The 27,862-nt window shown below is 41.0% G+C and overlaps 1 protein-coding gene and 1 long non-coding RNA gene across 8 annotated transcripts in view; one reads left to right on the top strand and one right to left on the bottom strand.

Moving 5' to 3' along the window:
- The window catches only part of LOC147006118 (uncharacterized), a 99,973-nt gene that overhangs the window by 32,453 nt on the left and 39,658 nt on the right, over positions 1-27,862 (top strand). Inside the window, exons 2-3 of the long non-coding RNA XR_015047731.1 lie at positions 17,022-17,175; positions 18,407-18,570. This is a non-coding gene — a long non-coding RNA (uncharacterized LOC147006118). The remainder of the gene's footprint in view (positions 1-17,021; positions 17,176-18,406; positions 18,571-27,862) is intronic.
- Positions 1-27,862, bottom strand: part of Srgap2 (SLIT-ROBO Rho GTPase activating protein 2) — a 239,620-nt gene that overhangs the window by 21,520 nt on the left and 190,238 nt on the right. For all 7 annotated transcript variants that reach the window (XM_029477380.2, XM_021172064.3, XM_029477361.2 and 4 more), the window contains 7 exons: positions 20,822-20,906; positions 18,283-18,310; positions 16,538-16,562; positions 10,953-11,013; positions 6,347-6,424; positions 5,438-5,572; positions 3,041-3,146 (listed from right to left, as the gene is read on the bottom strand). In XM_029477380.2, the coding sequence (XP_029333240.1) occupies positions 3,041-3,146; positions 5,438-5,572; positions 6,347-6,424; positions 10,953-11,013; positions 16,538-16,562; positions 18,283-18,310; positions 20,822-20,906 (518 nt within the window). The remainder of the gene's footprint in view (positions 1-3,040; positions 3,147-5,437; positions 5,573-6,346; positions 6,425-10,952; positions 11,014-16,537; positions 16,563-18,282; positions 18,311-20,821; positions 20,907-27,862) is intronic.

A 27,862-nucleotide genomic window follows, 5' to 3' on the forward strand; every position in this document is an offset into this window, starting at 1 on the left:
GGGAGGGGAAGGGACAAAATGAAGGGTAGTAGTGTATATGTAACATGAAGACAGATGTAGGGGCTTTTGGAAGAGGAAGAAGACTGGCAACAAGAGGTGGGGGGCAACAGGGGCAAATAAGAACAAAATAAAATGATACGTATGGGGGCTGGTGAGATGGCTCAGTGGGTAAGAGCACCCGACTGCTCTTCCGAAGGTCCGGAGTTCAAATCCCAGCAACCACATGGTGGCTCACAACCATCTGTAACAAGATCTGACTCCCTCTTCTGGAGTGTCTGAAGACAGCTACAGTGTACTTACATATAATAAATAAATAAATAAATAAATCTTTAAAAAAAATGATACGTATGTATGAAAAGACCATAAAGAAACACATAACTTTATATTCTAAATAGAAATAATAATAATAAATAAAAGTATACAGTTAGGTGGCATTTAGCATACTCACAATGATGTATAACTATTACCTCTAATTTGCACAACATTTTCATCATCCCTGAAAATAATCTGGTATTCACTAAATTGTTACTTTTCAACCTTCCTCTCAGTCCCTGGCTACTAGGAATCTACTTTCTATTTCTATGGATTTGGCTGTTCTGGAAATTTAGTTGAAATGGAATCTTACAATGTTGAGTGTTTTGTGTGTGTCTGGTTTATTGATTCAACACAGTATTTTCAAGGTTCACCTGTATGTATGGTACCGTGCACCAATACTTCATCCCTTTTTATGTCTAAACAATATCCTACTGTATAGATAAGGAACATTTTGCAAGCTTAGAGACAGAACTTCCCCAAGGTGAGCATTCAGATGAGACTCATAGTTCTAACCCAGCACTGTTTTCACTACATGAGACCTAGGGTTAAAGTCAACAGCTAAGCTGCAGCTGAAGAGGCAATCCATAGATACTGCTAGTTTGGTTCTCTGAGATGTAATATGTGTATAATCCAAGAATAAACGTCAGCTAGCGTTAAAGAATGCATTCCCAAAGTGTGGGTCCAGGTAAAGGCTCCATGAGGAAAGCAGCTGCCAACTCCTGATACAACTGTTGGCAGCTTTTGCCTTTTCAATATAACAATTTATTGTTGACCAGTAAACAATTTTTAAAAAAATTTATATATATATAAACAAATTAATAATTGGAATTAGTAACATTCCTATGATGTTTTTCAATAATGGCCACTATCTTATACTTTATCACGCTTACTCTACTGTTTTTCTCCCCTGCAAATCCATGGAAAGATAACAGTTAATCTATGTCTTCTCTGTCCCTACCAGCCGCGCTAGGTGTCTGCTCTTGTCATGCTCCTAGGTCATGGAGGACAAACAAGGCTCAGGTTAAGTGTGGGTATGGTGATGTGAACAAGCAGTGACTTGTGACCCTGTGGGGACTGACTAGCCAGAGAGTAGTGAGCAGTGTTTCCAGGCTATGCATAAGCACATCTATGAGTTATGAGGAGTTCATCTCAAGGGCAGATGGGATGCTGAGTTAGGACTCAGTCAGACACAGCTTAGGGAGGATGCAGACAGTAGAGCCAAGATTTCTGGAGTTCTGCAGTGGCATAGGTGACAGTGTGGGCTTTCCAATGAGGTCTTAGGCAGGGGGCACTAATCAAGATGCCTATAAGGCCAGGCTGATCATGAAGGCATAAACAGTAAAGTTGTAGTCATTTTAAATGAAGAATAACTATGAAAACTTCACATTCACAAAGTATGTGCTAAAACTAAAACAAACCCTTTGGTTTATCTTTTGTTTCCCTGTTTTGATGGATTCAGGAATCCACAGAATTACTTCTTGGCAATATGGAAGCCTAGAGTCAGCATGATGATAGATGAGGACATGGAGATGGCTGGGGACCAGGGCTGACCATGTACTCCCAGTGGACAGCCCTGTTGCCACAGGAAATTGCTGCCACATCTACTAATGTTAGATCTAACAGCTTTTCAAAAGCTAAATCTAAAATTTTAAGATGGATTTAAATATTGTTCTAATGTTTTTAAGACACAATGGATCCAAAGGGTCTTTCAGGCCTTCAGGTTATAATCTTTGTTTTAGAAGACAGAAGGTGCATGTTTCTGCTTCCTGCCTTGTCTGCAACATGGGGACTCCTGCTTGTCCCAGGCAAGCTTGAATAAGAAATGTCCCATCTAAGCCCTGAAGTGGAGATATCAGTGCACTAGTCACCTATAGTAAATGTGGCTGGAGAAAAGTCTCCACTTCAGGATCTTGTCAGATCAGGTTCCCATGGTTAGCTGCTGAAAAACCTCTTGGACGTGTAAAAGCGTGGAACTACCTGGTCAACACTAGCACCTGTCTCAGTATCTTTCTCTATTCCATGTTTCCCTAATTTCACAACTGCCCTTATGTTCTGGAAGGAGTTTAGGATTTTTCTTGTGTCACCCAGCCTATAAGCAGGTCCTGCGTGTCAATGCTGTGTTCAAAGTATATCCCAAGCCTGACTCTTTCTGTCATCTTCTGGTCTACCATCACCTCAGCTAGACCATGTCACAACCTTGGAATACGTCGCTCTTCTCTTTTTGACCCTCTGCAGTAACTTCTCCACAAAATAATTGGCAGGTTTGAAAATAAACACCTGAAAGCCAGATCATACCATTTTTCAAACCTACTATTACTGTACCTCTCAAATCTTCAATGTTCTTACAGCTCCCTTTCTTCACCCTTCAGGCTTCTGCTTGTACCTTGTCTTCTCAGAAAGGCCTTTGTGGCAAGGACATCTCTAAATTGGCTCTTCTTCCTTTATCTTTTGTCCATTATGACCCCTGAACTCTGTCCCCATCTTTAGTCTTCTTTTTCCCTTAGCAGCTATTATACCTGAAGTATCTGTTTCCTTCACTGGATCCTGAGCTAATGATAAAAGGCTTTTTTCTTTTCATCTGACAGTGTATTTTTAATAGCCTAGCACTGTAGTTGGTGAATGGCAGATGCTCAGTAAGTGTCTGTTAGGATGGATGATTAGACATAGATCCATGTGAAAGCTCTGTGTAGTCAAAGCCAAGTCTTTCATTGTGAAGGCTACTCACTGATTGAGGAAGGCAAAGAGATATCTCATGATAATCAGAGTGGGCTTGGGCAGGGTCAGAAGAGCTTTCCGGATATGCACAGCTCTCTCTTGCAGGTTGTCCATTGCTGAAAGAAGAAAGGCATGTTATCCTCTGGCATGACTGCAATCACCAGCAGCACAACTCACAGAGGGAGCAAAGCTGGCCCGCACACAGCCCTGGGATAGTGACAGGAGCTTCCTCCTGGATGTTCTGTGGGATGAGACTGTTTCAAAAGACCACACACTGGACCCACACTCTGACTAATACAAACTCAAGGTGTATGTTCCATGGGCACAGAAGGAGTTGGGCATGTCTCCCCTCTAGTTTAAACAACAATAGACACAGACAAAGCCTTTATGCCTCCTGGATTTTTAGTTTGGCCCTGCATCGGGACTGAATACTTAAATTGTTCCTCTTTTGGTTGTTCTGAGAAAAACTGGGGACATCCAGGATGCTTGTTCTCTTTGTTGTCTGTGTGTTTGTGAGAGTTCTGCATAGTCGAAGCCAAGTGTTTTACTGTGGTGGCTACTCACTGATTGAGGAAGGCAAAGAGGTAGCTCAGGATAAGCCTGCCATGACTGCTGGATAATCAGTCTTGGAGAGCCCCGCACAGGAGAAGGGACAGCAGCTGAGGAAGTCCTTCGTTGACTCCTCTGCACAGAGTTATCTATTTCTCCTCTAGATAAGTCTGGCTTCCCCCTCCCTTATCTAAAGTAGATGTGAGCAGAGCCTGCGTGGAGGGAGGGAGAAGACAGTAGGACCCTGGAAAAGTAGTAAAATCTGTGAAGAAGACTAGAGAAGATGCCTGGGTTTTGTGCTATGGTCAGGTTAGTTACAGATCTGGCCATGTGATCTCTGTGTCAACAGCCTCTGACTTCCACAGTGTGACAATACAAACAGAATCTGGTAGCCTTTATGTGAATAAGACATAACAAATATTGGATTAGGAGCAAGAATAAGAAAGAATTGGGCAGATGAGGAATTTGGTGTGTCTTGGTAAGAGACTTCACTTGGGTCCATTCCTGGAAAAGATATCAGATATGACCTTAGTAATGTATGTTTGTAACTGTCTCATAACTCCTTCCCATTGGACTCTCACAAACACATAGACTGCAAAGAGAACTAACAACCTAGATGCCCAGGCTTTTCTCAGAACAACTGAAGGAGGAACAGGTAAGTATCCAATCCAAATACTGAGCCAAACTGAAAATTCAGGAGGCATAAAGGCCTTGTTCAACCTGGGAAAAGATATCTCCTGCATTTACTCTCTTCCCCTTCTGAGGCCATCATTCAGATAAGGTCTATGTATTGGCTATCTTTATGTCAACTTGACACCAGCGAGAGTCATTTGGGAAGTAGGAACCTCAACTGAGAAAATATTCCCACCAGATTACCCTGTGGGCAAACTTGTGGTGTGTTTTCTTGATTGATGTGGGAGGGCCCAGCTCTCTGTGGGTGGCTGGTAGACTCAGTTATTTAAGAAAGCAGGTTAAGCAAACCACAGGGATCAAACCAGTAAGCAACGCTCCTCCATGGCCTCTGCATCAGTTCCTCCCTCCAGCCCTATTGAGTTCCTGCTCTGGTTTCCTTAGCGATGGGAGTGTGAGATTAAATAAGCCCTTTCCTCCCCCAGTTGCTTTTGGTTATTGTGTTTTATCACAGCAATAAAACCCTAAATAATATAATCTGCTTCCTGAATAACTTGATATTATTTTAAATTTCCATGGATTTTCCATGGAATCAAGTGGTAGGATGCTTCAGTATCACCAACTGAGCTAAATGCCTCGGAATGGCTTCTTATGCCCTAACAGAGAACTTTAATGAAAACAGAGATCTTTCTCTGGGGAAATATTAAATGGTACTTTTAAGTGCATAGAGGGGCTTTTCTTGTTTCCAGACACATGTGAACACACACACACACACACACACACACACACACACACACACACATATATCAGGTATGCCATGGTGCATATAAAACAGCAAGCAGGGAGCATGGTTAGTGCTCACACTTTCCTCTGGTTCTATTAATAGCTCTGACATTGTATATAAGCTTCAGGTATCTGACAAGACTGGATCTTACGGATGAATATAAAAGCATTTTGCTAAAAAAGATAAAACTCAGAGATAGAAAGGAATTAATGACTGAGATAAATTAGAAAAAAAAAAAAACAATTGACTTAAATTCTATGCTATTGCTGTTAAATCATTCTTGCTCCTACCCTACTAGGGATAAAACAGTGGAGATAAAGAGGAGAAACTCACAGGAAGAAATATGTAAAAAACAAAAAACTTTATTGAAAAGCTTCTGAGAAAACAAATTGATGAGAATTTCCAAGTGTCTTGCTGCCATTCATGGGGCATATTGATACTTACTGACACAGGCAATCAAGTCATGGAAGATGTCTTTAGGGAAGAGCGGGTGTTCCAGGCCCCGGAAGTAAAGCTTGAGGACACCAGCTATAGAGTCCATGTCATGGTCATTCTGGTCCCCAGCCAGGGGATCCTCTCCTAAAGATAGGCAGCCCCCAGTCCAAAAGGAAAGAAAGAGAGTTAGGCAAATCACAGAGGATGAGGCAGAGATGGTGGAGGGTGACCTATTTACATCCTCATCTCATTATCTCTACCCAGCACTATGGCCACAGTGTGGCACTGTTCAGGCTAATGAACATTACCTGTGGGTTGAGAGGAGAAACCAGGAACTGTTTCTCTCACAAGAATCATGAAACTTAAAGGAGACTGAGCCCCTGGTGGAGGAAAAACAAGGCCAGGAGGCCAGTTTCTCTGACTATCATAGCAGTGGACACCCACTGACAGAACAGCCATCCCAGAATCCCCATGGAAAATTTCATATCAAGTGTAATTAAATTTAATGATAACACCAACCCTAAATTGAAACTATATATATCAATTACAACGACAGGAATTGCCAAAGCTTACCCATTACCTTAATAGACCACAAGATGATAAATGGGATACAATGAAGAGGCACATTAGCCTTGATATTAACTGCTACCAAGGGTTCTGGATAAGGCTATAAACTGCCTGGATATATAGTGAGGACTTGGGTTTCTGGCAGATCACCATAGGAATGAGTAGGATGGGTGGGGCTAAGCAAGAAGGAAGCTGGGGCATGGTCCAGTATCTCTCTGTGTATCTACTCAAAGTACAGAGAAAACAGGCAATTTCTTGGCTTTATAAGCACAGAGAACTCTACGGGAAAAGGTGGAGGCAGCTCTCGCGGTTAGCAAACATTTATCTTATGGCTGTTTATTTCCACCTCACCTCTCTCAAAGGCGTTTTTTATGTCGTTCACTTCTACTTGTGATCCAGAAACCCGGAAAATTCCCTCATGTTGTAGGCCTAGAAACAGAAAATAAAGTGGTCAAGTGAAAAAACAGCAAGTTCACAATCATAAAGGCCACGATTAGGATTCCCTTCTCCACTGGTACCATGTATTGGTTTTTAGGACAAAGGAGAAAAAACAGGGAGGGCACTGATGCTGGACAAGTCTCTGGGAGGATTATGAGGCGTTAGTTGCAAGGGAAGCATCAGGCCAAAGGGATGCTCACAGCCTTTCTGCTTCTAAGGGAGAGTGACTACTAGGCTGCAGCCTCTCCACCTTTAGTTTTCTGGTCCTACCCGTCGAGTGGGGAACACTTGTTGGTGCTTTCTTATTGCCCACAGTCAAGAATGGAGGTGGGTATTGGCAGGTAAAACAGTAGGTAGCATTAGAGAGGTTAGAGAAAGATGGGTTGTTATGACTTCGTTAGCATTTTAACACTATCCACATTATTCTAGGAAACATTTCTGAACTGATGAAAAACAGAGGATGTAAAAACAAAAGTGACCAACTTTGTTAGTCTTTGTCCTAGGCACTGGTCCCTGAACTGCTGTCTTTCTTTCTTTTTTTTTTTTTTTTTTTAAAGAAAACATGTTTATAGATCATTATGAGGTATACAAAAAGTTATCTTCTCATGATTTTTCTGGAGTAGAGACAGTCATGAAAAACAATGCATATATAATGACTGCCAGTAATGCTTTCCTAGAAAGTATTTGATCCTCATAGAACAGTACAAGGTCAGGGTTAGCAGTAATCCATCTTCTAGATGAGGGGACAGGTGAACAATGACATGAAGAACCAGAAGCAGAGCTCAAAGGCAGTCTTGTTGCTGCAACCAGAGGCTCAGTTTTCATTGTCATACACGAGGCTACTGCTGTGCGCATGGAGGATGGGAGGAAGCCATCTTGGCCTGATTGTACTTAGTTTATAGAAAGCACCACACATGCAACTGTAACGCACGAAGAAAAAATCAGGAAGCAAACACTACTGATTGTCTTAACCACTATCTCCAGCTGTATCAGGACTTTCAGCCTTTCTTCAAGCCTAGATCTCCTTTGTCAACATTTCTCTGTGATCCTCCAAAAACCTTGATAGAAACCTCAGATTGATTCTAGAAAAACAAACAAGACAGAATACAGGCTATATTTTGCTGGCTATTTCATAATTGTCCTTTAAGTGAGGGGGGCTGTATTCAATTAGTTAGATCCTGGAGGAATACCAAGACTGAAATTGTTGAATCTGACTGAAAGTAAGTGAAGGAATGTCATTACCTGGCTTTTAGTAAGGTGCAAGCGGTTTGTTTCTCTGAGGTAATCACTAAAACATTCCTCAGAGAATGGCAAGCAACATTAAAATCCCATCAATGCTATTGTGGTGGTACTACATTAGTTACCAAATGGGTATGAGAGCCAGAAATTGTTGCTTAAAACAAAATGTATCATAAATACCAAGATTCTGACAGAAACAGAAACATACCCCAGGACTTATTGGAAACATAGAGTATAAGGAAATGTCATCTCAAACCAGACTGTTCAGTGTGTTTTAGCTGGGAAAGTACTACACAACTTTTTGAGAGGGTCAGCTCAGTGCTTCTGGGTAGGTTTGATGGCCTGTGGACCAAGGGAAGAACAAATGAGAGATGAGCTCGCTGGAAATCAGACAACTGGTCTAAAATACTGAGTTCTACTTCAGTCTGGTTTCCAGTTCTCCTAGAGAATGGATTCTCTAGATTAGGACCACTCACTTTTAGGACCAATTATTGTTGTTGTTGTTGTTATTATTATTATCATTTTATGTGTGTGTGTGTGTGTGTGTGTGTATGCTATGGCACATGTGTGGATATCCATGTTCTGAGGAACTCACATTGTCAGGCTTGTGAAACAAGCACTTTTACCCACTGAACCATCTCACTGGCACACCAGACAGAATCATTCGAGTATGTGATGTGATAATTTTGAGAGGAGAAACAAGTTTTCTAGAAAGGAAAATCCAGTCGGCATTTTGGTATAGTGCATAACCAAAATAATATATGTATAATCTTTAGTCTTTGTTTTTCTTAGCACACACTAACATGAAAGCATAAAGTGCTCTTGGATTAGGGTAAACTACTTGAAACTGACATAAAACCTGCTGGACATAGCTGTTGCTAAGAGTTGTTCTCCTAGATAATTCTTCAACTGATTGTTAAAACCACCTCACATTCCTTTCGTGAAAATGGAAGATTAAAAAAAATCCCTTCCTGGTTAATTTTAGTGGTTCCTCAGACCCCTCCTCTTGTGGGTCCTCATGGGTCACCCTGACACTCATCTCTAATAATGGGCACTATAATAATATAATATAATCTTCCAGAGGATACAGTGGTAGTTAGGATGTAACAATTCCTAACATTTGCTGTGCCATAGACTACTCTGAGGCTAACAAAGGTTATGAATCCATTAAATGTACATATACCTACTGTAGCCAACAAAGCCATAAAAGCACTGGCCTGTGGCTTCCTCTCCAGTCAACCTCCTTTCACTCTTTCAGCCTGTGCGCTTTCTTACATATGTCAACAGTTCCTGCACTTCCTGTTCTCTTGCCACAAATACTCTTCCTCAGAGGGACACATTGCTTACCTCTTCCCCACAACTCCACCCAAAATGTGGGTTTTTCATGACCCACAACAACAGTGCCTCTCTCCATTTCCCATCTTGCATCCTGCTTTCTTTTCTTCATAACGTACACTAACATTGGAAATATTGCAAGTCAATTTGTTTACTGGCTGATTATGTTTGTTCTTCAGTGGAATAAAAGTTTCTGGAAGAGCCTTTCTACTGGTCTAAAATAATCAATCAATATAGACTTTGTGTTGAAGGAACAAATGAATGTATGGGTGAATGAATGAATCCACAACTTCTTCCCATTGTTCTTTAGGAACCAACACTTATTCTTCTACTGAACTCAGCTTGAATTTGTCTTTGCCAGCTCCTTGGAATTAACTACTGCTATCTTGTAAAATTTCTTATTCTGTTACTGTCAATTACTACTGCTTTATTTCTTTTCATTAACTTATTATCTGCTCACTTATTTTCTTCCAAATGCGTCATAAAACCACTTAAAAACAAGATTAGTATATTACTTCTCTTTATGTTTTCTTTCTTAGCAATACATGATGCTTAGCATTGGTTAGGGGCTTATAAAATACTTGTTGATTGTTCAATAGTTATGAATAGTGCTCATACTTCAAGAGAACAGAAATAACAGAAATTTATGGTTGATGGAGATTAGGATATGATACAAGAATGCTAAAATAATTACTGTCTCAATAATGAATCTAAGAAACACTCCAGTTTATAGGGAGAAGGGGAGGCAGGCAAGAGGATGGAGAATAAAATGGTGCCTTGGAATTTAGACAAGCAATACCTAGCTTCCTTAGCTCCAGGATGGATATTTTAGTATTTAAAAACTATTTCTGATGTAGTTTCTAAACAGTTAAAGGCCAGTATAGATATTCTAAATATTCTCAGCCTTGGGGAATAAACTTGCTGGTAATTATTAAAGTATGTCTAATGAGGTCATTAGTTGATAAAGAACAGAGCTAAATTGCTTAGCTTTGCCCAAGCAGAAAGGTAAATATAACTTGATTAATGTTTAGAGAGAGCCAGTCCCTGAAGACTCTCAAAAGGTAGATACAACTTTACAATAGTTACTGAGCTCATAGGAACACTATATCCAATGAAACCAAATTAAGACAAAACACAAATATTATATACACAATCAGTGCAACATCAGAGATGGAATTGTTTCAGACCATTCCAGTACAGCTAATGGGACAAAATGGTTAGGCTAAGCCATGGAAGGTACCTACATACACCAAGGCTATAACTACTGGTTTCATTACCACCACCACTACCACCACCACCACCACCACCACCACACCACACAGTCTAGCTCTTCTTCTTCATAAAGAAGCTGCCATTTAAAACTCTGGAGCTACAAAAGAACATGGTAAGTGGCTAGGTCAAAACATGTCTATTCACGAGATGTAGATAGAGCCTTTCTGAAGGAGCTAACAGTACATGAATGAGTTAAGACTTTACTCCTTTTCTAAGAATGTGAGGATGGAAGGCAATCTCTCTTCTCTCTCTGGTGTATATGCACATACATGTGTACATGTGCCTGTGTGTAGCTATGGAGGCCAGAGGACAGTGTTGGTTGTTCTCTATTCTAACACTCTCTGCCTCTGAGACACTCCTTTAGGTATTGTCTTTTCCTTGAACCTGGATCTTACAGGATTCTTTTTAGGGCTAGGGTGGCAGCCATCAAGCCCCCAGAGACCCTCCTGTCTTTGCCTTCCACTGAACTAGAGTTACAGTTGTGTATAAGATCCTGCTCTCCTTGCTATGTAAGTTTCAGAATCTGAACTAAGGTCCTCAAGGCTGTGCCGTGAGTGATCTTAACGACTGAACCATCTCTCTGGCTCCAACTACCTCTGTTCTTGTTCTATAAAGGATTCTTTGAAGTTCTAATTTTTTGCACAAATATGAGCAAAGCTGTATTTCTGCTTACCATGTCTGCTAATAAACCGAATGCAGCTTTCTACTACCAGAGGAATTGCTTGGCTGGAATCCTGAAAAACAAGAAAGAAATGTAGAAATCAAAAATCAAAACTCAAAAATAGAAGAAGTGAGTCTGGCCTCAAAATGGAGATAACCCTGCTGTCTGGTTGCCCCCGGCCTGACTGTTCATTGATGCTGGTGGGGGAGGGGGGAGAAGGAAGGCCATGATCTGAAAGAACCAGAGCACTGGAGGAAGCTGTTTGAAAATACAGATGGCAGTTTAAGAGAACATTTTTGAGAAACGAGGAACCCTTACAAACAGTATAGTAACGAGAGACTCCCCCAAACAAAATATTCCAGGGGCTTTGTTTTTCTGAACTTACTCTTGTGTTGTTACTCTTGTGGGAACATGTATAGCAGGATTCTCAATGTCCACTTTGTCTTGTTCTTTTGCTTTACAATCCTGGCAATTTATATGGGTTTCAACTTGCTGTCTACAAACTAAGGGGCCAGTGGGGAGGCTAGCCACATGTCTTATTGGTACATGAATATACGTGTTTGTTTTTGAAGTTTTAAGCTGCATTTATTCTATTGTTTTGTGTGTTGAGTGTTTTGCCTACATGCATGTCTATGTGCCACTTGTATGTCTGATATCCAAAGAGGCCAGAAGAGTACACTGGATCTACTGGGACTAGAGATACAGGTGGTTTTAAGTCTCCCATGAATTGAATGAGGGTCCTCTGCAAGAATACTCATGACCACTTAGCCATCTCCCTAGCCCCAAGTACATGAATATTAATGTCTACATTCACAGAGGTGTTAGGCCACATACAAAGTGTTTTAGATAATGTAGGAATGGGGTTTAGTGAGGTTAAATGGCTAATCGCATCACATAGCTAGCAAGTGGAAAAGCCAGGACTTTCTTTGTTACTGCATACGTTGCTGTCACTCATACTACAGACTGTAAGGGTAGTAAACAGTGCTTGCTAATTATTACTGAAAATCAGAAAGGTTTTGTAATATAGCCACATGAGTAACAATTCATCTGCATGAAAGAAGTGCACAAGATGCCCTAAAACCTAGTTTCAGATATTTTGGCAAGACTAGACTACAATGTGGTAGAGCCTTGTATCTTCTGCCCATTTCACAGGTTGGATTATACATATCTGGATTTGAATTTTCAGCTGTAGCCATGAGTTTGGCTACTATAAGGGAAGCAGCTGGGTCTCATGAAAGAGTCAGGCTGAGAAAAGAGATGGCTTGGCCTATGTAGGTTCCCAGGTTGCCAGGGATCAGGATGCTGCCAAAGTGGAACTGGAGCCAGAAAGGTCTCAGTGTCATAAAATGCTCATTTTGTTGTTTTTTTTCTTTGGAGACAGGGACTCAGTAAGTAGCCTTGGTTGGCCTGGAACTCACTATGTACATCAAGTTGGCCTCAAACTCACACAGAATTCTGCCTGCCTCTGTTTCCCTGGGATTGATGATGTGTCATGCTCACACCTAGTTCCAAATGCTCATCTTTGTAACCTGACTGCTTCCTCTATCCTTTCAGGTACAGCAGCCAGCATCTGACATTTTGTTAGATCAAGTAACCTTGTCAGGACAAGTAACCTTAGGAGAATTGTTGTCCTTTATCCCTTATTCAAACGTAAATACAAGGCTCAACTATTACAAGGAGAAAAGGCCTCCATTCTTAGGAAATCATGTAGTAGGAGAGATAATGACGGTAGCAGAAGTAACCCGGGGGAATACTCTGTAGTAGACAAGGATAGAGCAGAGCTATCTCTACTACCACAGAAGGCTAGAATGGTGTCTAAGGCAGAGTCTAGTGAGGAATAAGAGCATAGAGGCTTCAGATCGTCCTTGCTGCAACCTGTGATGTTTCTAAGCCACAAGAGAATTCATTTCCCCAGCTGTGCCTATGTGTTCTCAATGTACCCACGAAGACCTACAAGAACTACATACAACTTTCCCAGCACTTCCTATAAATTTTTCATCCATTGCTTTTTTTCTTCTTCCCTTCTTTTCGCAATGTTAAAATCAATGTCAATCATCAATTTCATTATTTGGTTCACAATGTTTTGTTCATATAACCTTAGTTGGAAAGGACTAGTAAGGATAGTCAGGGCAAATTCCTATTCTATCAGATTAAGGAAGCTGGATGGAACTGACAGTTGGTATAATTTGGAAAGAGAGTAGAGCAGCAGTCAGTAACTTACAGGAGAAAACTATCAGGAAGACAAATATTCATAGTTTGGCAAAGTTTCTTTCTTTTAGTATTAATTGGTTTTAAAATTTTTCGTCTTAAAACTTTTTTTTTTTAAAACTGGTATATAAAATCTGTATGTATTAATGGGATACTATGTATTTTAATACATGTAGATACTGCATGATGCTTGAGTCTGGAGAGGTGGCTCAGTGGTTAAGAGCACTTGTTCTTACAGAGGGTCCAGGTTCAGTTTTCAACCCTCACATGGCAACTAACAACCATTCTAACTCCAGCTCCACAGGATCTGATGCCCTCTTCTGGCTTCCATGGGTATTGCATACACATGGCCCACAGATGTACATGTTGGCAAGACACCCATATATATAAAATAAAACAAATGAATCTTTTAAAAAAGAGACAAGCACAAAGTAGAGCACACTTAAGGGAACACTTAAATGTCAAGGATCAGAGGAAGCAGGATTAGGAAGAAAATGAGGGAAGTAATGGGCAGGAGAGGAAAGGAAGGGCTGGAGTGGAGCAAGGAGGCCTGTGACTAACGGCTCAGGGGTCCCCTCCTGCATAGGAAAGGTCTGGGCTGGTTTGAACTTAGTCTCTACAGGAAAACAAATCTCCAGATTATTTCTCTTATTTAACTGATTTATAAGAAACAAACATTGATATTCTGGTTATTTATATGAACAAGATCTTCTAAATTATGCTTTTACTATTTTATTTATTTATTTATTTATTTTATTTTAAGATTTATCTGTTTAGTATACAGTATTCTACATGCATGTCTGCCTGCACACCAGAAGAGGGCACCAGATCTCATTACAGATGGTTGTGAGTCACCATATGGTTGCTGAGAATTGAACTCAGGACCTCTGGAAGAGCAGTCAGTGCTCTTAACTGCTGAGCCATCTCTCCAGCCTGATTTTACTATTCTTACCATTTAAGAAAAACTTCTTGACAGAGAGAAACTATAAGAAAAGCCAATTAAAGGGGCTTATTGGATGTGGTAAATCCTGAACTCTGATGCAAATCTGGTACCTTGCCTGCAAATGCTTTAGTGTAGCAATATGCCATGCAAAGCAGGTAGGTGCCACTCCCCGCTGATGGTGACCCTAGTCAGGGGCAGATACTACCTACCAAACTGCAGCACTCCTGCAGCTACAGCAGAGGCTGCAGAGCTCCCACATGCAAGCCCTAGGACTAAGCGGGAAGTCTAGAGTTAGATCAGAAATGAAAAGAAATAAATTTCAAGTTCAAGCCTATTCTTGGTAATAAAGGAAAAGTGGTTGCTTAGTCTATAAGATATATGCCTATTAATTTATTATGTCTATTAAATGCAATAAATTATCTCTGAGAGACATTCTATTCCTCTCCAGTTTTAAGAGAAACCCCGAGAGAAAGAAGAAAAAAAGAGTTATAGGAATAAGATGGTAGAAAGTTACAGTAAAATTTTTATCATTTAAAAAATGTATAGCCAGGCCTGCTAGCACATGCTTGTAGCCCCAGAATTTGTGAGGCAGAGGTATCAGGATCATAAGTTCAAAGTCAAATTGGACTGTACAGTAAGTAAGATGCTGCACTTAAAATAATAATAAAAAATGAACAAAATAAAAGAAAGAAAAGATTGATTTTTCTTATGAAAATGACATCTATGGTCAAGAGGAAGATGAAGGCTAGAGAGATGGCTAAGCAACTAAGAGTACCTGTTGCCTTAGCAGAAGACCCAGGTCTAGATTAGGATCCACTCAGTGGATTCGAATCCACAGTGACTTACAACTATCTGTAACCCCAGTTTCAGGGGATCTGACACCCCCCTCTCCCTTTCACACAGGCACCAGGCATGCATATAATGTAAACACATACATGCAGGCCAAACACTCATACACATGAGATAAATAAATCTTCAATGGATTGAGAAGTTGAGGAGACAACAAAGCTGTGTCAAGTGAATACCATAGTGGACTGCCCCCCACGGCAGAGTAATCAGATCCATGAAGAGAGTGCTGGCGCTGGAAACAGCGCAGAAACCCTGTTCCCTCTGTACCTGATGACTACCCCGAGTCTAGGGCCTCTGTGCATTACAACTGACATAAAAAAGTTATATTTATAGTTATTTGTGTATTTATGCTACTTATATATGCAGGTACCCAACAGGCCAGAGATGGTGTTGGATCTCCTGGAGCTAGACTTACAGGCAGCTGTAAGTAGCTTGACATAGGTGCTGGAATTAAATTTAAATCCTCTGGAAAAGCAGCGAGTGCTCTTAACTGCTGAGCCATCTTTCCATCCCTACAAATAATTTTTTTTTAAATATAATTTTTATCAACTTCAACTTTTTTAAAGAATTATTTTATTTTATTTATATGAGTAGACTGTTGCTGTCTTCAGACACACCAGAAGAGGAAATTGGATGGCATTACAGATGGTTGTGAGCCACCATGTGGCTGCTGGAAATTGAACTCAGGACCTTTGGAAGAGCACTCGGTGCTCTTAACCACCAAGCCATTTCTCCAGCCCCTGCAAATGACATTTTAAAAAGGCCTGGATCAGCTTTTTCCTGGGCAGACAGAAGGCTATTTCTGAGCCCTGCCTTCCACCCTGTACTTGCTGACTTTCCCTCCTGCAAAGCTGGTGTGAGAAGCTTAGGGAACATGAAGTCACTTCACTACTTACCATAGACTATAATTAGTGAATGGAATTTCGCTACTGCAAAAATATACTTCATTTAAATTTTTTTCCTTTTAAAGTAAGTAGGAATTGTACTGAGATTTCCCCTGATGTGGATTACTCAAGGCCACTGCTAAGATTCCTCCTAACATGGGTAAGAACTGGCTCAGGGGTGAATTTTCATATATTGGTGAAAGTCAGTGCAAACCTGTCGAGCTGAGCACTTCTTTTGTTTCACTCTCAAAACAGGTTCATATCTATATTATTAGGGTATGTCAGGAATACATCTAAGATGACCTACAAACTTTAGTAAGTAGGACGTTTTAGATTGAGGATCAGCTAGCTTGAGCTGCTGGTGTTATTAATGTGTATGTAAGGAAGTGTGAGGCCTCTTTATGTTCTCATAGAGAAGGACATCATTGGCTGTTACAGAACAATTTGTCCAAGTTTAAATCAAACTTAATCTGTAAGTTCAATGGTGTTGGATTTCCTGGAGATCTGACAAGGAGAAGACCGGATTACAAAGCCTATGATAATTCCCCAAAACTTGGAATTGGTGGTTGCCACAATCTTAACTATACTGTAACTAAAGGTGCAGCCACGTATGAGCATGAGGCCAGAGGCATGGTATGGAATTCATCATGGCTCAGGGAGGTATACGATTTTCATGAGCTGGGCTGGACAGTCTGGCTCTGCTGGGCTCTTACCTGTTTCCTCACAGTTGAGCTTCGCCTGTGGTTGCCCCACCAAATCAGAAAGGACCAGTCCAGCAACAGGAAGGAAACAGAGAAAAAGGGGACAGAATGAGACAATCACTCCTAAATCCAGAACTAAAGCTTTAAATCATGTAAAACAACTGTAACAGCAGGTAATGAAACATATCACAATTTTAAGATCAGTTCCAGAAAAAGCCAAGAGACTTGCCAAGTTATTTCCCAACAAAAGCCTAATAAACTTTATTCTTCCATAAAAGCATAGAGGTCCCTGGTTTAATGCCTATCACTGTTCAAAACTTAAACAGGCGGCAAATAGTTTACTCTGTAGTAGAGTCATGTTAGACTATGTAAAGATCTTTCTGTATGAAAGGAAACAAAAACTAAACACCAAAGAGTGATACATCTTCCCTTGAGTCTCTTGGGAAAAAGAAAAGGACCACTTAAATTAATTAATTAAGTTTTATTTTTTATTTAGATGGCAGGACATTCAGACTGAAAGGAACTCGGGGGCCTCTGTCAGTGCTTTTCAAGCCGTGCTTAGCTGTAGGAGCCTTTTTCTCTAAGGGTATCAGACACAGAAGAAGCACACTACTCAACGAGGTGGACGGCACCGCCCTGCTTTGGGGAAGGTAGGAGATGGGTTGGGAGGCTGGGCCTTGTTCTCACTCTGCTGCCAGCCTGCTCTTAAGGCTCCTTGCTGAAATCATAGCGCTTTTCTGAGCTAACAAAATGCTCTTGTCTTCAACAAGAGGAGGCTGATATTCTGAGAGGAGAGATGATAGTCCAAGGTCACACACGGGGAAAGGGATAAACAGCATGGGAAATCAGTGCAGCTCTTCTTAGCCTTTCCAGAGATGTGGTACCTCTGAAGAAGCTAAGACTATACCACCAGGAGACAGGTCCTACAGAATTTTATCTTCTTAGCTCCCTCCAGTCCTCAAGAATGGCATAGTAACAGGACTTCAGCTCTAATCCACTATGACAAAATGATGAAAATCAGATTAAGTCATCAGTAAATAGTGAGCCTGTAACTGTAAGTGGCTTCCCGACTGTATGAGCTGAGAGAAGGCAATCTGCTTCATTAAAGCAGCACATTTTCAGGCACCTCAGGGTGCTGGCTGAATGAATGTCTTGTTCTCTGCCAGCCCATAGCACCATTATGACTGTGAGGGAAAATATTTGGCTGAGGTGGAGAGGGAGAGAAGGTGGAGGAAGACTGGAAGGACTGCATACTTGAACAGCAAAGATTTCTCCCAGTGCTATTTGTCAAGTCAAAGCAATGTAATATTTCATTAACCACAACAGTCACTAATTAGTTCCTATCATCTTCTCCATACACTTAAAAAAATCTCAGGTTAAACACTATCACCTAGTCTTCTTTGTATCAGAGACTTCTCCAAGGTCACATGTTGAAGTCTTCTAACTAGGAGGTTATCAAGATCCAGAGTCTAGTGTTTATTTTCTTTGCAGTACTGTAGCTTTGGGGAGTTTCTTGAAGATTTTTAATCAAGGGACAACTCCCATGACATTATTTTGCTCAGACTACCCTAAATGGCAGCAACTCCACAGCCACTTGAAAGGAGATGGGATTAGTAAGGCAAAGAGAAGGAAGCAACTGCTGCCTCAGGCCACTCCTTTGCAAAGCCATCCAGTATCTTTTACAAGCACAGCTACGGCTCTTTCCCAGGTGGCTCTATCCCAGGGGCCTATCCTTATCCCTTCTCAGGGTCACTTACCTGGCAAGACTACAGTCTGTCCGCTGACCTGTGGAAAGAGAAGGGTAACATGCATTTGTTGAAGCAGAAGGGGTGGGGAGACCAGTATACCCTAAGAATAACCATGCCCTTCATATCTTCCTAGGGAGCCAGAGGCCGAAAAGAAAAGGATGCCCCAATCTCATTTTGGGCAGGAACTTTGCTGCTCCAGGTTCTCTGAACCTCATCAGTTCTACTTCCTAATGAGAAAATAGGCATGCATGTGTGGGAGAACAAGTCGAATCATACCTTAGAGAACAAACGCTTACGGTAAGCCTGCCTTCCCAGACCTGAGACTCAGCTCCTTAGTTATGTGCTGAGTGTGTGTAATGGTGGCGAGAGGTAGGCTTTGGGATATAGGACATGGGACAAACTTGCTTGTTTGTCACTTTATGAACACACACACACACACACACACACACACACACACACACACACAGAGTTGACTTTGGAGAGGAGAAGAGGAAATGTGGAGAGAGGAAGGAGAAGATATGTAGGTTCTTGTTTTAGAAGCATACTAAATTCCCCTGTTAACTGGCAAAGTAAGGCAGGGATAACAATACCCACATGGGTAGCAAATGATGTCTTTCAATCTAATGACAGGCGGTAAGATTTTCACCGGCCACAGAGAGTTTTGAAAGACGAAATAGAAAACCTTAAAGTTGGTATGAAAAAATTTAACAAAACTATGCACATATGTATGCATAAACCATGATGTAATATGTGGCCTTCTTTGGGCCAACAGTTAATGAAGCTTGATCTGCCTTAGCTAAATCAGTGGCAGACTCGGGCAGGCCCTGAGTCAGGAAGGATGAGATCAACTCATCTTCCTTATTCGAGATCCAGGAAAGGCAGCTCGGAGGGCTGGGGAAGGCAGGGTTTTCTTTCATTTAGTGTTGCTAATTGTTAAGATAGTTCAGCTCATTTTCAGCAACACCATCCCCCAATCTTTAACAGCTCTGTTACCAAAGGCTTGGCTTTCATTTGCAAAAATATTATTCTGAGCCATTATTTTCAACATCTGTCCCATTTCCATTCTGGAATATTCATACATATCAATTATCCCTCTGTGGCAAGAACAAGAGGCTCTTGCATTATGGTGACAAATACTTACAGAAGGCAGGGACATGATGATGTGCACACAGGGTGATTTATGGCTATTATTTTTCTCTATCTCTGGAACTTGTCATCTTTAAATTATGGCAATTTAGCGCCCCAGTGGTCAACCTCCACCCCTCTAGAATAGCATGATTTGGTGCATACATGTGTATAAACATGCACATACGCATGGCTCCAAAGCCTTTTGCCTGCCTTCCAGGCTGTGTTGAGATTGTTTTGAGAAAAAGAAATCATAATAAGTTTCTTCAGGTAATTTTTCTGGGCCATCTTTCCTTTAACTTGCCATATGGCAATCTGGTAGCTTGAGAGTAGAGACTTTCTGTAAGCAAATCTGGTTTTCATGCCTAGACTTGAACTGCTTAGGTAGGAAAAGATCAGAAGTTACTGAAAGGCTTTTTTTTTTTTTCCTTCACATTAAAGCAAACATTTAAAAAAAATCACAAGGTCAAAGATGCTAGAGAGAAAAGAAATGGTCTGGGGGAATTGTCCAGGGCAGGACAAGGGCAGGGCAAGAAGAGTAGGTAGGTTAGTCTGGTCTGAAAAATGGGATATTTCAATTCTTGAGCTAAAAAGCCAATATGTCTTGTGAATTCTGCTTTACATCAGTCTGTCTGTGCAGTGCTCGAGAATTTACTTCTAAGTGTTAATTTTTCTGTATGAGTGCAAGCACACTGTCAGTGAGGAGAGCACGTGCTCCCTGTGGAGGACAGACCAGTGGGGTAAGGGGGAGGGGCAGAGCATTCAGGGGCATCCCCAACCTGGAAATCCCATTAATCATAGGATGCTGAGAGCTAGGCAGGAGACCTGGGCAGGGTGCCAAACTACCTCAGGGAAGCTTCTCTTTCAACCTCCGCCTTCTGTTTGACGGCTGACTGGGGAGAGAAAGTCCAGAATGTCTGTCCAGTTCTCTGCCTCAGTACTTTCCAGTGTCTGGGTAAGATTATTGCCAGACATGAGACAATACATTTAGCACTTTGGTCTTAGTACAGCCACAGTAGAGAGAAGGCTGCCACTTAAGTAAAAGGAAATGAATGTTCACCCTGATAGCTAAAGAAACAAGTCTGTCCATCCTCCTCATTTGAGGGCCTTCTCTCTCCCCAGGCCTGAAGTCTTAACAAGTGTATGGCGAGGCCATGGCCCCATGCTCCTTTACACATGTGGCAGAAAGGTGAAGGGTCTGGGTAGAGGGTACATGTGTTCTGTTTAAAGAAACATGATGAACATTAGCGTGTCTTACTGCTGTTTTCCCACTGCTCAAGCAGCCACTGAATAGTCTAGGAAGAGAAATACATTCATATAACCAGTTGGGGCTGGCTGGCTGAGGACTGGAGGCACATGCTTAGGAAGAGAGCCCTGGGCCTCACTGCTCTACCAACCTCCAGCAGAGCATGCTCACACTCACTTTCTCCCAGGGTTTTCTGCAGGAGGTCATGCTTGGCTTGTAACTTAGTGATGAGGTTCCTACCCTCCAAGTACTCCTTCATTTTCTGTAAGGGAAGAGGAGAAACAAGAGAACTTAGATTCCGGAAGAAACACAAGATAAAAATGTTCAGCTGGAATATTACTTTTGCGAGGTCATTTGATTTCTCACTTTCTGACTCAAATTTCAAGCAAGTCCATTAACATTAAGATTTAAAAATAATCTCTCTCTCTCTCACTCTCTCTCTCTCTCCCCCCACTCTCCCCCTCCCTCCCCCCCTCTCTCTCTCTGTGCTGATTTTCATGGTAGGTGCATATCCTATATAGGATTTTCCTATGAATTTCATGATAGCCTGTATAAGAAAACTGTTCTCTAAGTAAAGTCCTCCATCTGTCTCCTTTAGTCCCAGTAATGAATGAGAGCGTAGGGAGCGTGGACAACCTTCCTGAGCATCAGTGTTGTTGGTGTGAAGACATGCACTTGCTGTCTGCCGCTTAGCTTGATATCCTGCTCGCCCCAGGGTGCATTTCATCACTCTAGCAGCTGTGTCAGTGGTAAGCCTAACCTGCAGAGCCCCCTTGTATAAGCCAGACCCTAAGAAGCCACATCTTCTATTCTAGGCTTCTTGAAAAGTTGGGAGTTTTGGAGTGCTCAGTTGGAGCGGCTGACACCTAGCACATGTACCTACAGATGCCAAGCACAACGTAAGACGTGCCGCCACACTTGCAATAGCAGGTGCAATATGACTGCTGTTGTAATTTCCATTTTGACATCTCATCTGGCTTGTGAGAGACTATGCTTAACTGGATAATTCCTCAAATCCTAACTACATAAATTACTAATATCATTACTTTACTTGAGTAATGAAAGAAGGTGGTGTGGTGTGAAGAGATTAATGAAATTGCTCAAAGGTCAAAAAGACTGACGGAGTCACTATCTGTTGGGCAGCAGGTGTTTCCCCACACCCCTACCCCATCAAACAACCTACTTCCCAGGGAAGCGCCATAAGAGAGGAAGTTAAAAACTCAAAAACAGGCCCAGGAAGTTTCTAAAACTGGACAGATCCAGAAGGCCCCTTTCCCAAGAGTAAACAGTATAGACTACTGAGTCACTTCAGACAAGCCCAGCTGCTACAAAGAAGCAGGGGACAGCCATGCAGCCTGAAAAGAACCAGAGACCAGCTGAGCTGCCTGAAAGAGGTTCAGACTAAGCCACCTAGAAAGGATACTCTTCAACCCGTTGAGCTGCCCACAGGCTATGCAGTGTTCCCCAGGTGCCCAGCTTTTGAGAGCTTTTGGGATGGAGATTTCACTCCTGCTCTTATAGGCAAGCCCCCCAAACCTCACTGGTTCACAAGTAGGACATTGGTGGTATCCCTGTTATGGTCTGTCATAGGTTCTCTATCTGGAGTAAGCAGTTGTGTGATGTGTCTTTCCAGGAATATCTTGTCAGTTTGACAGAATGGTATGTGCTCTGAAGCATTATTATAAAATGTTCCATCTACTACATTCAAGAGCCAAAGAGAAGCAGAACAGACTTTCATAGTAGTTATTCTTTTTACATTAACAGCAACCCAGAAGGCTTTAGACTACTTTAGCACACAGTCTCTCATCTGACTCTCATACTAATTCTACCCATATTTGAGGAAGATGTAGTAGTTCTTTATTGGAGATAAGACAATCCTACGAGAGGGAGAGCATCACTGCAGGCTAGTAGGTGGTAATGGAGGTAAGGATTCTTTTTCTACAGCCATGCTTGAGGATCTGAGTCTGCCTTGGCTATCTCCTGATGCACTGGTTCATATGATGGTGTTTAACTTAAAAGTGAATGGGAAGGTCTCTCAGAGCATGATTCATAAGTCATAGAAAGACAAGGCTTTGCTCCAATGAATAAACATTTTAATAATAATAGTTCTGTCTTTTACTGTGCACTAACTAAAAAAAGAAAAAGAACTGTATACCAAGCCCTTGATTTTTATGACTATTACCATTTCATTAATGATAAATATAAAGTGAAAAGTTCTGAATCCTTACTCTACATTTTTTTTGTACAGTATGAAGTTTTAACTAAGAGCTTGCTCCCTTCTTTCCTATTTAAAACAAAGGGAAATTTGCTTTTCTTGGAGATGGCCCCAGGACCTCTTATGCTTGCCCAAGTGGCCCCATGGGTAACTTGTAAATCCCCATGGCACCATTTTCATATAGCTCTATCACAGAAGGGTTATCCCTCTGCTGTCTTCCTATCCAGAGACCATCTCATTGACTATTCTGATAATTTCATGATGCTTAGTGCCAGATAGTAGAAACTTAATAAATATGAAGAATGAATAAATGGTGAACAATCTCATTCTCTTTTGTATAGACTGCTCCTTGCAATTATAAACCCAGCCTCTACTCTAAATAAAACAAACCAGAAACAAATGCCATGCTAAGTCATTTCTGCTGCCTTATTTAAGGCCTGTTCTCTGATCCTTTATGCCTTTGCATGAGAACATCTGCATGAAAATAGGCTCTCTTGTCACCTTTCTCTTTCCATCTGTTCCAGCTGTCAGCTCACTTGCTGTCAGCCTTCCCTGGATGATATCCTAATCCCCATCCAATGCCTAGTTGCAGGTTTGGAATCATACTTAGGACCCAGAGTGGAAAAGCTTCTAGGAAATATTCATTGCTAATAGTACAACCCTGAAAGGCCTGTCTTCGGAAGGTTATCCCAGGAATCTCAAGGGTTTCATATAGAAGAAAATCCAAGAAGCTATAACCTCTAACTCAGACCAGAATGCTCAGTATACAGCCAAAATTCTGAAAGGGAATGGATAAAAATTCCTTTATCTCACTCACGTTTCTATTCTCTACTCCCAACCCTTCCCCTAACCCCAAGTTCATGTTCACAGCTCACTGGGTAACTTCAGCTGTCACTTGGTGAACCATGAAAACAAGTAACAATCTGATAAAGAAGTATGAAGTTACCTTTTCAGGTTCCATTAATCTAAAGGACCAAACTGCAGCAAGATATGCTCTGAATCCCTAATAGAAGGGTAGGAAGAACAACTTCAGGTTTGGCATCTAGGTGGGAAGGCAAAAGGATCCCAGAGTCTGCAGACATACTATCCATCACTTCCTTATCTTACCCAGAAGTCTGGACAGACAAGCTGGGGATAAATAATCCTGTCTTTATCAGGGGAGTGGAGGTAGAAGGGTTCAGTTGCTGCTGAACAGACACAGAGCTGAGAGGGCTGAAGCTGGTGGGGGGGGGGGCAATGTGTGTGTGTGTGTGTGGAGGGGGATAAGTGGCCCTTTGGTGATTTAGCATAATATCAAGATTATATATAATCAGACCACACACACACACACACACACACACACACACACACACACACACACACACACACACTCTGTAATATACCAGACCACAGCTCTAAGTCTAGCAGCTTGCCTGACGGACAAAAGCCTGCCTTCTCTCCTATTGTCTTACCCAAATATACCCCTAAGAATTCAGATAGTTTGACTTTGTTATTTTCAATCCCTTCCTCATTCTACCTCCCACTTGAGAGCTCCATACTTGGGGCTAGAGAGATGGCTCAGCAGTTAAGAGCACTTACTGCTCTTGCAGAAGATCTGGGCTCAGTTTCCAGCATGCACATGATGGCTCACAAGGTAAAGTTTTAGGGTTCCAGTGCTCTCTTCTGACCTTTAAAGCAATTGCATGCAGACAAAAACTCACACATAAACAAAAATAAATCTGAAAAAAAAGTTTTTGTTTTAAGGTTTGTTTTTGTTTTTTTGTTTTTTTTTTTTAAAGAACCCCATACTCCATTTTTTCAAAAAAAAATGTCTAGGAGACTCCAGCTTCCTAGGGCTTTGATAATTCTTGGCTAACCAGAGCAGAGAAATGGCTAAAAGGCGATGATGCAACTATACAATGGAATTCTGTCCAGCCATTGGAAAAGGATTTCTGTGAGATATGGGACAACTCTTTTTACACTAACATGAATAATATTCAGAATAAGTGATGACAGCCTAGTGGGGACAGTGAGAGTGGCATACTTGCTTGTCACACCTTATTTCTTATCGTTTTGCTTTGTGGGGCTGAAGAAGGAACTCACAATGTCACACAAGCTAGGCAGGCACTCTTAACTTCTGAGCTACATTCCCAGCCCTGTTTTTTTACAATTCCAGTGTAATTTATTGTATTAAGGGCACTCACTGATAGATCACCGATTGCCTATGCATAGAAAACCTCTGAAAGGACTAAATATACTAGTTTTAATCCATGGTTACAGGGAGGGAAAGTAGGTGTCAGGGGTAGGTAAGGCATGTGTGCCTCCTTTTAGTTTCCTTTTGATATATTTTAGTCTTTTTAAAAGGGTGTAACAACAATGAAAAGAGGTAGACACTGGGGATGATGTACTATATAAGTTGAGTGACAGCCAAAAAGACAAGGAGGTCAGAAAACACATCCCTTCTTATAATAAGGGAGGAGAGTTGCTGAGCCTTTCCTTTTAGCTCCTTAGCAGGGGACAGAGGGAAAGCCCGTGCCAGCAAGTGACCTGAGCTCTGGGTTCAGCTCTTGATGAAGGCCTTGTTCAAGCTATCCATCCGCTGCATGTTTTTTCCTTTTTCTTTTTCCCCAAAGCTTTCAGATGAGAAGGCTGGGTTAAATGATAATTAAAAGATGCTTACGTTTAAAATTCTATAATTTTCCACAGACTCTTGCAAACAACTGATCTTTGTAAGACATACTTCAAATTTCTAATTGATGTCTCATGGCCAGACTAATCGGATGACAGTAGCAAGCAGTCATAAAACTATCCAAGAGCCCACATGGTCACTAGACACACTAGCTATGAGTCAAGCCATGATGAAGGATATCTTCACCACTTTCCAAGAGCAGGAACTTCTAGCATATGCTGCTTTGATATTTTTTCCTTCACTGTTTGGCAAGCATAGGCAAACCCTCTGTTTTAATATGGAGACCAGAATGTCCATTTCACTACTACTACCACCAAAAATGCCTTGCTATCAGGACATAAATTACATGACACATATCATATCCATTCACAAAAAGTACTGAATTCTTGCAAATCTGTTACAAAGCCCAAACTCATTGCTGTTAGTTAAAGCAATGTGCACATTTTTTGACAAGGAGTACCATGGCTAACAAATTCAGGAATGGGTTGAGAACCCCAATGTATTGAGGTAAAAGGGGAACAGGTAGGTAGGATTTTAGAAGTCACAAGTTAGGGTAAAGTTATTTCTTTCTTAAAAATGATTTATTTTGAATTATGTGTCTATGTGTGGGCATGTGCATGTGAGTGCTGGTGCCCACAGAGGCCAGGAGAACTGGATCTCCTCGAGTTGGAGCTGTAGGTAGTTATGAGCCTGCAGACATGCGTGTTGGGAATCAAACTTGCATCCTCTGCAAGAGTACTATATAAGTTCTTAAACGTGCTGAAGCATCTCATCAGCCTTCTTGTTTTGGAACAAATATCAACTTCTGAATATGTATGTTATAGATTTATTCAAAGCAGAAAATAATTCCAAGAAAGATTTGGTTAAGTATAGATTTTTCATATCCAAAATTTCTTGCCTTCTTCTCTTTTGTTGTTGAGTGTGTGCATGCATGCATATATGCCAGAGGTCTGTGTTAGTCACAGTATCTTCTTCAATTGCTTTCTAGTTTATTTTCTGAGACAAGGACTCTCACTGAACCTGGAGCTTACTAATCATTGGCTGGTTAGCAAGACCCAGGGATCTCCTTGTTTCTACTCCCCAGCTTTGAGATTACAAGTGTCTACGTTTCTTTTGCATGGGTTACTGGGATTCAAACTTAGGTCTTCGTGTTTGTGTGTCATGCACTTTACTGACTAAGCCATCTCCCCAACCCTAAGCCCTAAAATTTCTAAACTTGAGGAATTCTCAAGTTTAAATTTAAAATACAAATATAAAATTTACATATATAATATATATATAAATCTAAAATTAAAAAAATATATTTTAAAAATGGAATCTTCTGAAATATAATAAGACTAGGTCACTGATATTTAATCAGCTCAGAAAGAGTTGCTAAAAATTTCTATTATTAAGAGATAATATAGTTTGGTAAGGAGGACAGTGATAGCCCCCACTGGAGTCAAGAAGCTACACATATTAAACTTAAAAATCAGCTTGTGTGAAGCTTCCCCCAGCACCATTCGTCCTTGTTGTTGCTGACGCACATCCACGCACTTAAAGACTGTACCTTTCTTATTTAGAAACACAGGAAGTCAGAACTAAAGCTCTCCCTGTATATGCCTATGCCCTCATTCTCTCTTTTCTCCTCAACTTTAAGCAGTCCCAACTTGCAGCATAGAATCTGGCATACAGTAAATACACGATAAATGATTATGAATAACTTAATGATTGATGCATGGATTAATAATGATGATGGTAAAATGAGTAGCAGTTACTGAGTGCCGTGAACTAGGCTATGTGTCACTCCATCCTCTGGATAGATTTGCACATGCTTGGATGTAGAACATACTGGAGACAGAGCTGTACTTCTTGCCCAGCACATAAAAGTTCCACCAAGAAACAAACAACTGCATCCCAAGCAATTTGAAAATATAATTAAATGACTTAAGTTTATAATGCAATATATACAACGTCTCGTTTTTGTAAATATAGTTTTAAATACATGCCTCATACAAATTTATTTTTTTCTTTCTGATTCTAAGTTTTACATAATGACCGTGTTTTAAAATGTTTTTCTTTATATAACAAAAAATTTTGAGTTGTTTTAGAACAATATTCTTAAATCATATTCTTTCAAAAGTCTTCTTGGGATTTAAAACTACAAAAACACCAAGGATTTGGAGTTTAACTAAGTGAAACAGATTTACAAAAACACCAATCAATCATGTTAGGGCTCTTAAAGAAAAAAGGAGAGTGCTCAAAGAAAAAAAATTAAACAAATTGTCCCAGCTGGAAGACAAATCTAATTTGCTCCATGCTGAGTGTGCTTCATGACTGGAAGACAATTGACGTC

This window comes from Mus caroli, unplaced genomic scaffold (genome assembly GCF_978045245.1).
Source record: "Mus caroli unplaced genomic scaffold, Mus_caroli_1 scaffold_1, whole genome shotgun sequence".
In the NCBI taxonomy this organism is placed as follows: domain Eukaryota; kingdom Metazoa; phylum Chordata; class Mammalia; order Rodentia; family Muridae; genus Mus; species Mus caroli.